The following is a 16,477-nucleotide window of genomic DNA, read 5'->3' as shown; positions in this document are numbered from 1 at the left end:
GAGGGACTAGATCTTGCCACTTGGCCCTGGAGTGCATGACCTTAACCACTGTGCTATGCTACCTCATTCTAATGTTAATGAGAATGTGAAGGTGCTTTGATTTTTCAGCTCAGTTTATGTCTTTTGCATCTTAGTTGTTTATATCATAGTTATTTTCAAGTCCTTATCTACTAATTCCTTTGTAAGTGTCACTTACAGGTTTGTTTCTATTGATTGATGTCCTTGTCATGAATTGGATTTCTTGCATGCCTTGTAATTTTGGCCTGGAGGCTAGATATCATTAATTTTATGTTGGTGGTTGGCAGACTGTGTGTGTGTGTGTGTGTGTGTGTGTGTGTGTGTGTGTGTGTGTGTGTGTGTGTGTGTGTGTGTGTGTTAGTCAGGGTTCTCCAGATAACATATTATATATGATATACATATATCCCATTGCTTCTGTACCAATGTTATATATAAGAGCAGACTTGTTATAGGAATTGGCTCACACAGTTATGGAAGCCAAGAAGTCTCATGATCTGCTGTCTGCAATCTGGAGAGAGAGGAAGGCTGTGGTACAGTGCAGTTCAAGGTCAAAGGCCTGGGAACCAGGAGCTCAGATGTTCAAGGGCAGGAGAAGATGGATGTCCCAGCTCAAGGAGGGAGAAAGAGAATTCACCCTTCCTCAACATTTTTGTCCTGTTTCAGCCTTGCCCACATTGATGAGGGTGGATCATTTTTGCTCAGTCTACAATATCAATGCTAATCTCTTCTGGAAGCATCCTCACAGAGACACCCGGCAATAATGTTTTACCAGCTATCTGGGCATCACTTCACCCAATCAAGCTGACACACAACATTAACCATCACAGAATTATTTTAAATATTTTTAGACTTTTTTTTATGATGCAGTTGCTTTAAAAAGTTTGGTCTTTTGAGGATACTATAAAAGCTTTGTTAGGCAGGACCAGGACAGGCTAATATGGTTTTGCTCGTGGGGTGATACATTTTAAGGACTCTATAGCATGACCCATCAGATAGGTTTTTCCATTCTGACTTCTGTGGACACAAAATGACCCACTTGAGTGACCTTTGGGATTGTTCAGCTTGCTCCCCTTTCCATGGTCCTTATCCAGACTGAGAAGTTTCCTCATGTGCTATACTCGTCAGTGCCTGGGCCAAAAGTTCAGCAAACACCCATGCAGATCTTCAGAGTTCTCTCTGTGTGCAGCAACCTTCTCTTTGATACTTTGGCCCCAGATTTCTAGCTGCCTTTCACTTCTGAAAAATTTATCCCTGTTTCCTTAACTTAATCACTCTCTGCCTGGATATCCTCCTCACTGTATCCTGGAAGCTCTTCAGGCTCTGAGCTGGGGCAGCTGTGGGTCTCCCCTCACTTGCTTCCTGCCTCTAGACCACTGTCCTCTGCTCCTCTCACCCAATGTCTGAAATATTTGCTTCACATAGTTCATCTTGCTTTTTACTCATTTGAAGTTGGAAAGAAGCCTGGATCTTGTTATTCCATCATGGGCAGAAGGGAAGGCTCTGAAAGGATTTTGAAATAAATTCTTGATTACTAACTTGGGACTAAGAATCTATACTACCTTTCTACAACATAATTCTAGCTTATTTCTTAGTGTTAAGAATGTTAGATTTTTATTTTCAATACTGTGATTCTCCATATTTTAACAGATTCACAAGCAAGGATTGTGAATTAATAAAGTGATTGCCTCATGTTAAAATATCTTCATTTTTAAAAATTAGGTGACAACTGAAATATTAAAATTTTAAGCTTGTAAAGAAAGAAAAAGAAACTCAGGGACAAGAGAAGCTTTCTGGTCACAACATTTTTCCAGCCACTTTTCTTTTTCTCTAAAGTTTCTGCTAGCCCTAAATTCTCTTCCCAGGCCCACAGGGGCATCTCTGAGTCTGACAGGCCTGTGGCTCCCTGTACCAGGAGCTCTGTCTTTGTCCACAGAATCCTGGTGAGCAGAGGGTGACCAAGGCCTCTTCTAAGGTTAGACTACATTCCTGAAACAAAGGAAGAGCCCTTTCAGGCCATGAAATTCTTAGTCAAAGCCCTTGTGTTCTGTCAGTTTTCAGATTTCATCACTCATTAGTGAACTTGAACAATATCCAGGCATACAATGCTTCCCGACAAGCCCGTGAGTACAGGGATTGGATATTACTTCTCCCAGTGATGCCTGTTCCTAACCTTCCTGTTAATGTTTTATCCTCTTCCACTGTCAGACAGAAAGGCATGTGTGAAGCTTGTTAGTGTAAAGGGAGGGTCTCTGAAAATCACTCAAATATACAGAGTGAGTCATGCCAAGGTGCAACCACATCCCTCGTCCCTTCCTGGCCAGTTCGTGGAGAGACCATGAAATTCAGAGTTTGCTACAAGAATGGGGAATCCTTTGGAAGTTTCATCAAGGAAGAAGAATCGTGTATAGTAAAGACAACTGCCCAGAGTCTCAAGTCTATGGCCATAAAGAAGAACTGGAAACAATGTCCCTAGTTTAGTTTGTAAGACTTGAATATTCATGAGGCCAACAAGTGAACACTGGCCTGTCATTATGGAGAAGCCCTACAGCAGAACCTGGACCAGACTGACAGGAACATGTCCCCTCAGGCATGTCTCTTCTGTATTCTACTTCATGGTCCTTAAGTGACGAACATGGGCTGGCCCCACCCATCACACTGTGCCCTGAGCAGACTAGAGAATTATGAGACCAGCCCATGGTCCTGTCTTCACAAGACTGGAAAGGACTTTGCACTCTGAGCTTGCCCTGCCTTTCTCTCTAGTTGCTCCTCAACAACTGCCGCCCAAAGCAATGATGCTGAGAGGATCATCTGTGGATATTGTGCAGAGTGTTCATGGCCCCTGAGGAAGTCAGGTTCAGAAACAGAGAGCCAGGGAGTAGGTCTGGGCTGCCTGACCCAGCCCTGAAGGTATTTGCTCCAGTTGGTTTTTCCCTGTGCACATGGCCACCTCCCACCTCCCTGCACCAGCTCCAGGCTTGGCCCATCCACGTTCCTGAGGGTCAGAACTCTGGATCTCCCTCACTCAAAAGTCAACTATATTGAGACATTCGAGTACTCTTTCAGATTCCGTGAACTTTGGGTCCTGTCTGGTTATCTCAACATCCATTTCCTGGTCTTCTGTTGACAGACCTCAGCCCCAGCGGCAGTGGTGGACACCATCTGATTCTGAACCAGATTCTGGTCTTAAAGACAGGACTTAAAGTCATTTAAACCTGGATCCCAATTCTGTTTGAGACACAAGGGTTGCATCTATTGAATTGTATAATATCAGAAGGTTAACACTGTGTGTGTGTGCGTGTGTATGTGTGTGCGCGCGTGTTAGAGTTCTCTAAAACAATCCAGCCAGTCATTAACAATATAAACATGCAAATAAAAGTAATGATCTACAGGGGTTGGAAATACTCCAACAAAATATATGAAACATACAAAAGAAAAAAAAAATAGGAAGGATAGTCCATACACTGGAAAACAAGCAGGCACCAGAAGCTGCTTGTGAATAGATATCAGACAAAACAGAAAAAGACTTCAAAACAGCTGAAAAGTACAACTGAAATGAAACTTTACTAGAGTGTTTCAATGGATTTGAACTAGTAGAAGAAAGAATTAGCAAACTTGAATGTACATTAATAATAAAAATTATATAATCTGAAAAAGAAAGAGAAAGAATGAAGAAAAATGAAAGGAGACTCATAAATGTGGGACATGGTTAAGTACACCTACAAATGCATAATGGAAGTATTAGAAGGATAGGAGAGAAGGGAGCAAAAAAATTATTTTGAGGAAATAATAACTGAAAATATCTGAAATTTATTTAAAAAACACACACACATTTAGGAAACTCAACAAACTCCAAGTAAAGTACATGCAAAAAAAGACACAATTAGATAATCACATTAAAAATACTGAAAGCTGAAACAAAAACATAATCTTGAAAACAGCAAGAGAGTAACCACTTGTCACTTATAAGGGAAACCTAGTAAGAATAACCACTAACTTCTTATCAGAAACAACGGAGGCTAGGAAGCAGTGGGATATTCAAAGAGCTAAAGGAAAGAAAAAAGAACATGTCAACCAAGAATCATATATTCAGCAAAGGTCTTTTAAAAAATGAGGACAAAATAAAGGCATCCCCAGATAAACAAAAACAAAAATTTATTTCTACCAGACCAACCTAGCAAGAAACATTAAAGAAAATTCTTTAGATAGTAGTTCAAATCCACATGAAAAAAACAGAGCACTGGAAAAAGTAATTATGTAATTATAAAAGAATACATACATATTTCTTATTTGTCTCAACTGATTTAAAAAGTAGTTGTATTGGGACTTCCTAGGTGGCGCAGTGGTTAAGAATCTGCCTGCCAATGCAGGGAACATGGGTTTGATCCCTGCTCCAGGTACATGCCACGGAGCAACTAAGCCCATGCACCACAACTACTGAGACTGTGCTCTAGAGCCTGTGAGCCACAACTATTGAGCCTGTGTGCCACAACTACTGAAGCCTGCATGCCTAGAGCCCATGCTCCTCAACAAGAGAAGCCATGGCAATGAGGAGCCCACGCACCACAATGAAGAGTAGCCCCCATTTGCCTCAACTAGAGAAAGCCCTTGTGCAGCAATGAAGACCTAACACAGCCAATAAATAAATAAATTTTTTTTAAAAAAGTAGTTGTATAAAACAGTAATCATGTAATGTATTGTCAAGCCTAACATTTAGAAAGGTATTACATTTGTCAATTACAGTACAGAGAAAGTGGGTGGAAGCAAAGCTGTATTGGGCTAAGAAAATAATTCCAGACGGTAATTAATCCACAGGAACAAATGATGAGAACTAGAAATGATAAATAATGAGGTTAATATAACAAAAGCTACAAACACTTACTTGTTCTCCTTTTCTCAGCTTTTTAAAAGTCATAACATTACATAAGATAATCATTATAACAATGTACTGTTGGGTTTTTTATATTTATAGATGCAATATGCATAACACTAATGCCACAAAAAGGGGAAAAAGGGAATAGAATTATATAGAAGTAATGTTTCTATATATCATTGGAATTAAGTTAAAATGAATCTGAAGCTGATTTTGATAAGTTAAGATGTGTAAGGTAAGCCCTAGAGGAAGCATGAAGGAAACAGCTTTAAAAATTATAATGAAAAAAATTACAGAAATTAAAATGCTATTTTGGAAAATATTCACTTTAATGTAAAAGAAAGCAGTGTAAGAGGAATAGAGGAACAAAAAGTACCTGAGACATATAGAAATCCAAAAGTAAAATGCAGTTGTAAATAAAATACTTTAAATATGAGTAGATTACACAAAACACAATAAAAAGGCAGAGATCATCAGTCTAGATAAAAAAAACAAGATTCAATTATATACTATCCATAGGAGACAAAGATACAAATAGATTAAAAGTAAAAGGATGAAAACATACATTTCATGCAAAGAGGAATGAAAATTGCTGGAATGGCTATACTAAAACCAGACAAGGTAGGATTGGCTGGTCTGAATAATTTCAGCAGGCATTGGGCTTTAAGGGGTTGTCCCTAGTTGCTTGTATCTGGCCCTGGGATGATTAAGTCAGAGAAATATTGCCTCCTGTGGTACACAGGCCAGAGAGAGGAGATATGACTCTGGAAACCAAAAGCACTCTCCCAGCTGCATCACTTGCTTGCCATCTCTAAGAACTGGCAAGTCATAGGAGGGGTAGTCACCCCCTCAGCCAGAAAGTTGTTTGTTTTGTTTTAGGTTATCAAAACATTATAATATACAGCTTTTATTTATCTGCAAAAGTCTTACTTTCTCCTTCATTTTTGAAGTATAATTTTGCTGAATATAACATTTGGGTTGACAGCTTTTTTCTTTTAGCACTTTGAATATATCACATCACTCCCTTCTGGCTTGCCAAGGTTTTGCTGAGAAATTTGCTGATAATCTCTCAGTCCTCCCTTATACCAAGAAGTCATGTTTCTCTTGCTTCATTCAAGATTCTTTGTCTGAGGCTTTTGAATGTTTGATTATAATGTGTCTCAACGTAGGTCTATTTGGGTTAATCCTAGTTGGAATTTGATGAGCCTTCTGAATTTGTATGTCCATTTCTTTACTCAAATTTAGAGTTTTTGACCATTATTTCATCACATAGACTCTCTGACTCTTTCCCTCTCTCCTCTTATGGGACTCATATAACACATTGGCACTCTTGATGATGACACAAGCTCCTTAGGTTCTTTTCACTTCCCGTTATTCTTTTTAATTTTTGTTCCTTAAACTTGTTGATTTTAATTGACCTGTTGTCATTTGCTGGTTCTTTCTCTACTTGATCAAGTATGCTGTTGACTTCCTCTACTAAAAAATCTCAATTCAGGGACTTCCTTGGTGGTCCAGTGGTTAAGAATCCACCTTCCAATGAAGGGGACATAGGTTCGACCCCTGGTTGGGGAACTAAGATGTCACATGCTGTGGAGCAATTAAGCCTAAGCATTCTAGAGCCTGTGTGCCACAACTAGAGAGAAGACCTCACACCGCAACAAAAAGCCCACGTGCTGCAACAAAAATCTCAAGTGCTGCAACTAAGACCTGACACAAAAACAAACAAACAAAACCCTCAATTCAGTTATTGTATTATTTATCTCCAGAATTGGGCTCTTTTTAAAATACGTATATCATTTCTCTCTCTGTTCATTTTGTTAATGTATCATTTTCCCAATATTCTTTTTTCTTTTTTTTCTCATTTTCACAGCATGTGGGATCCCAGTCTGCCAACCAAGGATCAAACCCACATCCCCTGCATTGGAAGTGCAGAGTCTCAATCACTGGACATCCAGGGAAGTCCTCGTTTTCCTAGTATTGTTTACTTGACTGTCTGTGTTCTCTTTTAGCTCATTGAGCATCTTTAAGGTTATTTTGAATTACTTTTCAGGCAATTCATGGATCTCTGTTTCTTTAGGGTTGATTTCTGGAGATTTAGTTTTTTCCTTTGACTGGGACATGTTTCCTTGTTCCTTTGTAGCCTGTAACTTTTTATCAGATTTGGTTATTTGAAAAAATAGTCCCCTCTCCCAGTCTTTAAAGAACTGACTGCATATCTTCAAGTCTTTATGAACTGGACAGGGGAACATGGTCATCAATCAGTTTAGCTAGAGATTCTGAGGAGGTCTCAGATCTTTTCTGGGGACTCATCTTCTCTGAACTAGTGGGTGTAATTTCCAAGTTAAAGGGGTTTGCTGCTTCTTCTCGGAAGACTGTAATGTCTTGCTTCACCTAGTCTCTGTCTGGTATTACAGCCTCTCTGGTGCTGTAACAAGCCATAGTGTCCCCTTTGTCCTCAGCAGTCCCAATCTCATGTCCAAACTGCCATTCCAGTCAGTGCTCTGAGCCAGGTGAGACAGAAATCAGCTCCCCAGGCAAGACCCTGAAAAGCCAGACCATAGGATGTATAGTCCATTTTTTTTTTCTCTTTCCCTCCTGAGGGAGAAACCAAGAGTTGGGAATTTTTGACTTAATATGGCTTGCTGTGCTGGGGGGAAGAGCAGTAGCTAAAGTGAGTAAAATGGCACCAATATTACTATCCAACCCAATGCATTTCTTACTGGCTTTGCACTCACCTGGCCTGCTGCAGCCTCTTAACTGCATTCTGTAATTCTCACAAAAGCAATTTGATCTATATCTTGTTTAGTCAAGTCTCTGTAGGAAAATGAAGGTCTGGAGCTTCCTAGTCCATCATCTTGCTGATGTGATTACCCTGGGTTCACAGTTCTTTTATTTCAACCCTTTGTGGTTTCCTTTCTTCCTTTCTCTTTCCTTTCTTTTCTTCCTTTCTTTCATAAATTTATTTATTTATTTACTTATTTATTTATCTATTTATTGGCTGCATTGGGTCTTTGTTGCTGCACATGGGCTTTCTCTAGTTGCGGCAATTGGGAGCTACTCTTCATTGTGGTGCATGGGCTCCTCACTGCAGTGGCTTCGCTTGTTGCAGAGCATGGGCCCTAAGTGCACGGGCCCAATAGTTGTGGCTGATGGGCTCTAGAGCACAGGCTCAATAGTTGTGGCGCCTGGGCTTAGCTGTTCCACAGCATATGGGATCTTCCTGGCAGGCAGACTCTTAACCACTGGGCCACCTAGGAATACCCCATCTGTGGTTTCTGATGAGATATTTGCTTTCATTTGTTGTTGTTGTTTTCTTTCCTTCATAATTAAGGAGTCATTTTCTCTATAACCTCTTTCAAGATTTTTTCTTTGATTTCAGTTTTCAGAAGTTTAACTATGAAGTATTTTGGTGTGGACTTCTCTGGTTTAATGCTTTTGAAGGGTTTATTCAGCTTTTTAAGTCTGTAGCTTTATGTCTCTTACTAAACTTGGGAATTTTCAGCTATTACTACTTCAGATTTTGCAGGCCTATACTCTTTATCTTCTCCCATCTGAACTGTAATGACATGAATGTTAGCTGTTTTGTTACAGTCCCACAAGTACCTGAGGCTCCGTTCTTTTTTGTTCTTTTTTCTCTTTCCTTTCCTTTCTTTTCCTTCCTTCCTCTTTCTTTCTTTCTTTCTTTCTTTCTTTCTTTCTTTCTTTCTTTCTTTCTTTCTTTCTTTCTTTCTTTCTTTCTTTTTCTTTCTTTCTTTTCTTTCTTTCCTTTCTTTCTCTCTCTCTCTCTTTCTTTTTCTTTCTTTTCTTTCTTTCCTTCTTTCTCTCTTTCTCTTTCTTTCTTCTCTCTGTTGTAAAGATTAAGTTCTGTTGTTCTATCTTTAAGTTCATAGATATTCTCTGTCCACCAGCTCTGCTCTTGAGTCCATACAGTGAATTTTTAAAGTTTAGGTTACTGCATGTTTTCAGTTCTAAAATTTCCATTTGTTTCTTCTTTATCTTTTCTACTTCCTTGCTGAGACTTAAATTTCTTTGATAAGACTCTATTTTTTGTTTCAAACATTTTTGAAATTGCTCATCAAAGTATTTTTATGATGGCTGCTATAAAAATCTTTGTTAGATTATTCTAACATCTCTGTCACCTAATTGTTGATGTTTACTAACTTCTTCATTCAAGTGATCTTCCTGGTTCTTGGTATGATGAAAGTCTTTTGTTGAATTCTGGAAAATTTGGGTATTGTGTTATGAAACTCTGGATCTTATTTGAATCTTTTGCTGCAGCTGACTTGCTTTGATGCTGCTATGGCAAGGGTAGAGGAAGTGCCACCTCATAATGGCCATGTGGGGTAGAAGTTCAGCTTTCCCATTTGGCCTCCCTAGACACCCAAGGAGTTAAGGGTCTCCTTTTTACTGCCTGATGGAGGTGGGATTTCTAGTTCCTCACTAAGCTTTCACTGATATCACTCTGGCTGAGACAAATAAGAGTGCCTTGTTTGCCCCCATTTGGCCTCCAATGGCGTTGTGGGGTGGGAATGTGGCCTCATCACTGTTGGGCAGTGGTAAAAGTTCTGACCCTGCACTAGGCCTTCTCTGACACCACCCCAGCAGGGAGAGGATGTGATGCTTTCTTACTACTGAGTGGAAGGGGGGGCTGTCCAAGTTTCCCATGTAGTGTTTGCTATTTTTGCTGAGAAGAGAGGTTGTTTATTACCACCCAATACGGATGGATGTCCTAGCTCTTCGCCTTCTCTGACACCACCAACAGAGTTTTATGGCCCTTCTTTACAGTTCTGTAACAGTGGAAGTCTAGGCTTTCCACTCAGTCTTTACTGGTGTGTGAAGTGATGGGGCCAGTTTTTTTCCACGTTGTTTGGCTGGAGTAGAGTGGCTATTATCTAAGAGTTTTCTGGTCCTTTGGCTAATGAAAGTAGGCTTTGTTGGGGTTTTGTGAATTTTTTTGTGTCTATGTCTCTTCTGTTTCTGGGTTCCTGCTTATTCAGCTCTACATTTGGGATATATTACGCAAAAAGAATTACCATATCATTTCTCTCGTCCTGAGGTTCCTAGGTGGCCTATCCTCTTCTCTCCATTTTTCAAAATCTTCTTATGATTGTTTTATACATAAGGTACATCGGTTTTAGATGTACTTAGTGGGAAAATAGCAAAAAGTATATATCTGCCTACTCCATTGTCCCAGAACAATTTGATTTTTAGATTGAAAATTTTAGTTCATAATATATAACTTGATTTTTTTATCCAACAATATATGCTAATATTGTTACTAACTAATGCTATTTCTACCCCCAAAATACATAAGATGAACATTTAAAATTTTGAGTTAATCTACATCATTAGGAACCATAAAGCAGTATATGAAAAAACATAATGGAATTTCTAGGGTTGAAAAGGACAGAGACTATGTAACTTGAAACAGAATGGGGGCAGGAAAACATACAGGTCTCTTGACTCATTGTCCAATGCTCTTATAGAAAGTTATCTCTCAAAACAAAACAAAACAAACAAAAACAAAACAACAAACAAACTTCAAAAATAGCTCTTGGAAGTTGTATAGCTTAAACAACTGTTTTTATAACCTGAAACATACTGACCTACAATAGTAACTGAAATTATATGTTCTCCTTTCAAAAGCATTACTGCACCTTAATTAAAAAAAATACAACATTGTTAGCTTTAAGAGTTTTAGCATCTGTGGTATTTGGCAAAATACCAGGACAATTGTCAGGCACCAAAAGTAGAGATTGCCTCTATTGTTGTTGGGTTTTATTTTTTTTTAACTTCTCACTACACATTTTTCACAGACTCTCCCAAACTCCTCTTCCCAAGAATCCATCCTTCAGCCAGTTTCTCAAGCCAGAAACTGTCAAATCATCTTTGAACCTTCTGCCCCATCAGACATTCTTCCTAAAACAGGTTTCAAATTCACCATTTGCTGCTCAGAAATACACATTGATTTAATATCTAAAGATCCTATCCAAACTCTTATACTCTCAGATAGCATTTAAGATTTCAGATAATGTAACTCTAGCTCTCATTTCCAATATTATTATTATTATTTTGTCCTATCAGGAATCCTCTACATCAGCAAGATTAGTTTTCCTACTGGTCTCTACAGTTGCTGTATACACTTTCCTTCTGGGCCTTTTGGTCCAGAGGTAAGCTTGTCCTTGCCATCCCCTTCCTCTCTCTAGGTATTATGATTCCATGCATCCTTCAGATTTGGATGATAACAAATTCTGCTCTGAGTTCTTAGAACACAGACTTGGTCACTTCATCAGACTTCTACTTATTAAGGAAGAAACCTGATCTTATAAACACATAAACATAAATGATGATATATCATGACCAAGTAGAATTTATTTCAGGAATGCAACATTAGTTAGCATAAAAATTCAGTCAATATAATTATCTATTAAAAGTGTGAAGAGGAAAACAATATGATTATTTCACTTAATGCAGAAAATAAATACAACAAAATACTACTCCCATTTATGATAAACACTCACAGCACACTGGGAATACAGGGGTATGTTTCTATTCTGATAACAGATATCCACAAATTAAAGGTAACATTATTAAATGGTGATAAATGAATGCTATCATTCATATTCAGTATTGTACTGGTCTGTGCTATACAGTACTATAAGAAAATTTTAAATGTATTACAACTAGAAGAGAAAAATAAAATGGCCATTATTTACAAATGATCATTGTGTTTGCAGAAAATTCCAAAGAATCTATAAACACACTATTAGAAAAAGTCCAATTTAGCAAGGTTACTGGATATAAGGTCAATATATAAAAATCAATTGTATTTCTGTGTACTAGTAACAAATACTTGGAAAAGGAAGTTTAAAAAATACTACTTGCAATAGTACAGTGAGGATATCACGCCCTCTTATGCTTCCTTGCCATTGCACAAACTTTTCCCCTATGTGAATGTTTCCACCTACCTTCACACACTTGTTGAACTCCAACAATTCTTTCCAGTCTCTGTTCAGGCTTATCACTCTTTTAAAGCATTCTTTGTTATCCTTTCTAAGTACTTTTTAAACTTTAATTTACCAGCAAATTCTTTTCTTAAAAAAAAGTAATATATATCAAACATATAGAACTAATAAAAGCGGAGCTTTCTTACTGAAACAAGAGTAGAGTGAACTCAGAGACACGACTTCCTAAAATATCTCCAAAGCAGAATGAAACTCATTAACATTTTAAAACAACCAAAGATCCAAATATTGCTACTACAGTCAACATCTTAAAAAGTGAAATCTTTCTCCAGCTTTACAGAAAATAAGGTCAGCAGATACACATTTCTTCACCTCCAAATCAAACAGAAATTTATCTGCATTCCTTTCTGTAGGCTTTTCCCTCCAGCCTAAGGTAAATTCTTCCACCCGTGCGCTAATTCTTTCACAGTATTTCAGAAAATATGTTTCACCCAATGATCTCATTAGTTCACCCTCAACATGTGTATACATCATTGCCTCAATTATGAACACAGAAATGCTAAGTCATTTTCTGCCTTCTGAATACAACCCTCTTTTCTTCCCTTCTTTTAAACTTTTTGAAGCATAGTGTAAAACAGCTCACTAGTTCTCATCTTCCATCTAACCTAGAATAATGTGGCTGTTGTTCACCCTAATTAACATAAATTGCTCTTGCCAAGGTCTCCAATGTTCTAGCTACCAATCCCAATTTACTCTCCATTATTTGATCTGTGCCACCTGACACTGCATTCAGTTCTCCTTTGGGCTCAGTAACATCACTCTTCTGGCTTGGCTTTTCTCCTACCTCTAGGGCCATTCCTTTTCATCTTTGTTAAATTCCTTTTCCTCCAACTCCTTATCTATTTATTGAGGTTTTTGTAGGGTTTATCCATGATCCCTGATTCTCATTCTAATCTGTACACTCTGCTGGCCAAATTCACATACCATGGATTTCACTACCAACTGCGTATTTTAATTACTCTGAATTCTAGTCTTCTGGCTCTGGTCTTCTAGGCTTGTTTGTTCAGCTGTCTTCAACCTCCTAAATTCAGTCTCTACATCTTATTGTCAGAACAATTTCCCTTATACAAAATCTGCCATTGGTTCTATAAATTTCAGAATCAAATTCAAGTTCTTTAGGATGGTAAGACCTTTGGCTCTGCCTTTTTTCCCAAGGTTCAACGTTTTTTCAAGGTTCATTCTCCCCACTTAACAGATATTCCACAAACGTGTCATGCTGTCACCCACCTCTACCTTTGCTTATGTGGCTCCCTCTCCTCAAAGCATGCATCTCACTCTCTGGAGAATTCCTATTATTCTTCCAAATATGGACTCAGGCATCACTGTCCCTGGTCCTTTCAGGCTCCCTTGATTAGGTCCATTCCTTCTTTCTGCATCCTGCACAAATATCTACAGCATTTGTGTTCTGTAACATAGTATCATTGTAACATCTACTTCTCTGTAAAAACTACTCTAACACATGGTAATTTGCATACTCATTTGTTATTCCCTTCAACCCCATCCTTTTGCCCCTCAACTCACAAATTCTTGAAGGGCTGTTTGCATGGGATAATACCTGGCTCATGCGTGGGGTTAAACAAACATTTACTGAGTAAACTGGTTTTTTAAAGAGTTAGAATTCTTTCCCTTTGTTTATTTCACTTTGGAGTTTGAGATTTTTAAAAACTAGAAAAACTCAAGTGGGGAAAACATGCATTTCTAAAACAGATTCCTTTTTAAGACTTTGCCACAGGTGATAGGTTTTTAGGATTTCTTCTGCAGCAAACTAAAAAAATAAATAAGTAATAGCTTTAGCTTTAAAATGATTGCCTAATCAAACTATATTTTTCTACTTAAATTAGCATGCTGTACAGAACACAGTGAGTACAGTTATATAATAAATATGATTTCAATACAACAAAGAAAAATAATTCTGAAAACAAAATTAGAAATTGTGTAAAAAACTTGGAAAATTATTAGGTATAGCTTGGAAGTAACTAGAAAAATAAAGGAAGAGGAGAACAGAGGTTTTGTGGGTTTTTTTGGCTCTTTTTTGATGAAAACCACACACAACGTTTGACAACAGCTTAGAAAAAGGCAAGTTCCAGAGACTGAGGTAGTTTGCAGTTTATTTTCATCTGTCATTTGGTCCTTTGCTCTAAAAAATGCATACATTTTAAGATTTTGTTTGCTATTAAAATGTTAGTTGTAATAAATATGCTATTAACTTATACAATTGGTATCTTTCTAATGAGAAATCCAGCACCCCTGCACCCAGATTTTTCTGTTTACATGTTGCATATAGTGTACAATGCTGTATAAAGGGACATAAAAATCTAATCTCTTATCTTACAAATGGCCAAAATCAATATCTGCAACTGTCATTTATTTGTCTCAGGATATTTTAAAGTGACTGACAGGTATGAGTGTTCCATGTATTTATTACACAGTCAAGGTTTATCCTTAGAATTTAATAACTAATGAGGACTAAATTAAAATAGAAGTTTTATTAAATTCAGCACATTTACTAAGTCATTCTCAAGTATGCATATAGTTGTCCCTCAGTATCCATGGGGGACTGATTCCAGTACTCTCCAGATACCGAAATCTGAGGATGATCAAGTCCCTTATATAAAATGGTGTAGAATTTGCATATAAGCTATGCACATCCTCTCATACACTTTAAATCACCTGTAAATTACTTGTAATACCTAATACAATGTAAATGCTATGAAAATAGTTGCTGGCATTTGGGAAATTCAAATTTTGCCTTTTGGAAATTTCTGGAATTTTTTCCTGAATATTTAAAATTTGCAGTTATTTCAATCAGTGGATGTAGAGCCCACAGATATGCAGGGCCAACTATATTCTAATGAACTTTGGTTTAAGGACTTCACACATGCAAATCTACTTTGAAGGGGTCCTCTTCAATGTGAATTTTATGATGGTTAGTAAGGGACGACCTCTGGCTGAAGAGTTTCCCACATGCATTACATTCATAGGGTTTCTCTCCAGTATGAATTCTTTGATGTGCAATAAGTGATGAGCTCTGCCTAAAAGTTTTCCCACATGTATTACACGAAAAGGGTTTTTCTCCTGTATGAATCCTTTGATGTTGAATAAGAGCTGCACTTTGGCCAAAGGATATCCCACACTCCAGACACCGATATGGTTTCTCTCCTGTGTGAATTCTCTGATGATTACTAAGGGATGAGTTACATCTGAATGTTTTCCCACACTCACTACATTTATAGGGTCTTTCTCCAGTGTGCATTCTCTGATGTTGAATCAGAGCTGAACTTTGTCTGAAGGCTTTCCCACATACTTTACATTTACATGGTTTCTCTCCAGTATGAATTCGCTCATGAATAATGAGTGTTGAGTGGGAACTTAAGGCTTTACCACATTCATTACAATTATACAATTTCTCTCCAGTATGAATTATTCGGTGTCTATTAAGTCGTGAAATAGAAGTGAAACCTTTTCCACATTCATTACATCTATAAGGCTTCTCTCCAGTGTGAATTCTTTCATGTTGAATAAGAGATGCACTCTGACTGAAGGCTCTCCCACATTCACTACATTTAAAAGGTTTCTCTCCAGTGTGAATTCTCTGGTGGTAACGAAGGGATGAACTAGACTTAAAGGTGTTGCCACATTCATTACATAAATAGGACTTCTTTCTGAGATGAATTCTCTGACATCCAGAAAGGGATGTGCTACAACTGGATGCCTTCCTCCCTGGGTTATATTTGTGGGGATTTTCTTGAGCGTGAGTTTTTTGATGTATAAAAAGGGCAGACCTTCTGCTGAAGGATTTACCGCATTCTTTACATCTATAGCATTTTTCCACAGTATGTGTTCTTAGGTGTTTACAAAGGGATGCACTATGACTGAAGGCTTTCCCACATTCTTTACATATATAGGGTTTCTCTCCAGTATGAGTTCTTTGATGTTGAATAAGAGCTGAACTTTGGCTGAACGCTTTCAAACATTCTTTACATTTAAATAGTTTCTCTCCAGTATGGTTTTTCAGATGTTTACGAAGGGATGAATTGTGAATGAAGGCTTTTTCACATGTGTTACATTTATAGCGTTTTTCTGCTGTCTTCATTTTTGGTTGGTTAAGTAAATTTGAATCCTGCCTGAAGCCATTTCTTTGTACTTCATATTTTGAGGGTGTTTTTTCTCTAGGAATCCTCTGTTGCTTAACAAACACTGATTTCAGGCTGATATTATGGCTGAAGTCATTTTCATGGCTTTTTTCTACAGTGAGGATTTTTTTATGGGTGACTGAAATTATTTGTAAACTTTCATTTTTATCCTTCTGTTTCTTTATTTTGTCTTCATATATGCAGGATTTTTCTGACATGAAGTTCCAGGGTTCATTCTTTTTGAGTCTCTTTCTTATTAGCCCCCAAAATGATGAGTCTTGAGTTTGAGTTGACTTTGTGGTTTTAGGACTGCTCTTACATCCTGAAAAAAAACAAAAAAAGGAAAGAAATTGCCAATGACTCACATGATTATCTGAGATTAAATGTGTAGAAGAAATAAATATTAATGATATCTAAATAAGGCCTTGCTT

General features: G+C 37.6%; 1 protein-coding gene across 7 annotated transcripts in view; it reads right to left on the bottom strand.

The window, feature by feature from the left end:
- Window positions 1–5,308: 5,308 nt before the first annotated feature.
- Window positions 5,309–16,477, bottom strand: part of LOC130836653 (zinc finger protein 354B) — a 41,504-nt gene continuing 30,335 nt past the window's right edge. For 4 of the 7 annotated variants that reach the window (XM_057709031.1, XM_057709030.1, XM_057709032.1 and 1 more), the window contains one exon: window positions 5,310–16,368. In XM_057709031.1, the coding sequence (XP_057565014.1) occupies window positions 14,786–16,368 (1,583 nt within the window). In that variant the 3' untranslated portion in view covers window positions 5,310–14,785. Of the gene's footprint in view, window positions 16,369–16,477 lie in introns of all 7 variants that reach the window. The other 3 variants (XM_057709035.1, XM_057709033.1, XM_057709034.1) reach the window with 1 other exon arrangement.

This window comes from Hippopotamus amphibius, chromosome 15 (genome assembly GCF_030028045.1).
Source record: "Hippopotamus amphibius kiboko isolate mHipAmp2 chromosome 15, mHipAmp2.hap2, whole genome shotgun sequence".
Classification (NCBI taxonomy): Eukaryota; Metazoa; Chordata; class Mammalia; order Artiodactyla; family Hippopotamidae; genus Hippopotamus; species Hippopotamus amphibius.
The sequence above is the reverse complement of the archived record's forward strand: the minus strand, read 5'-3'. Positions and strand labels throughout refer to the sequence as shown.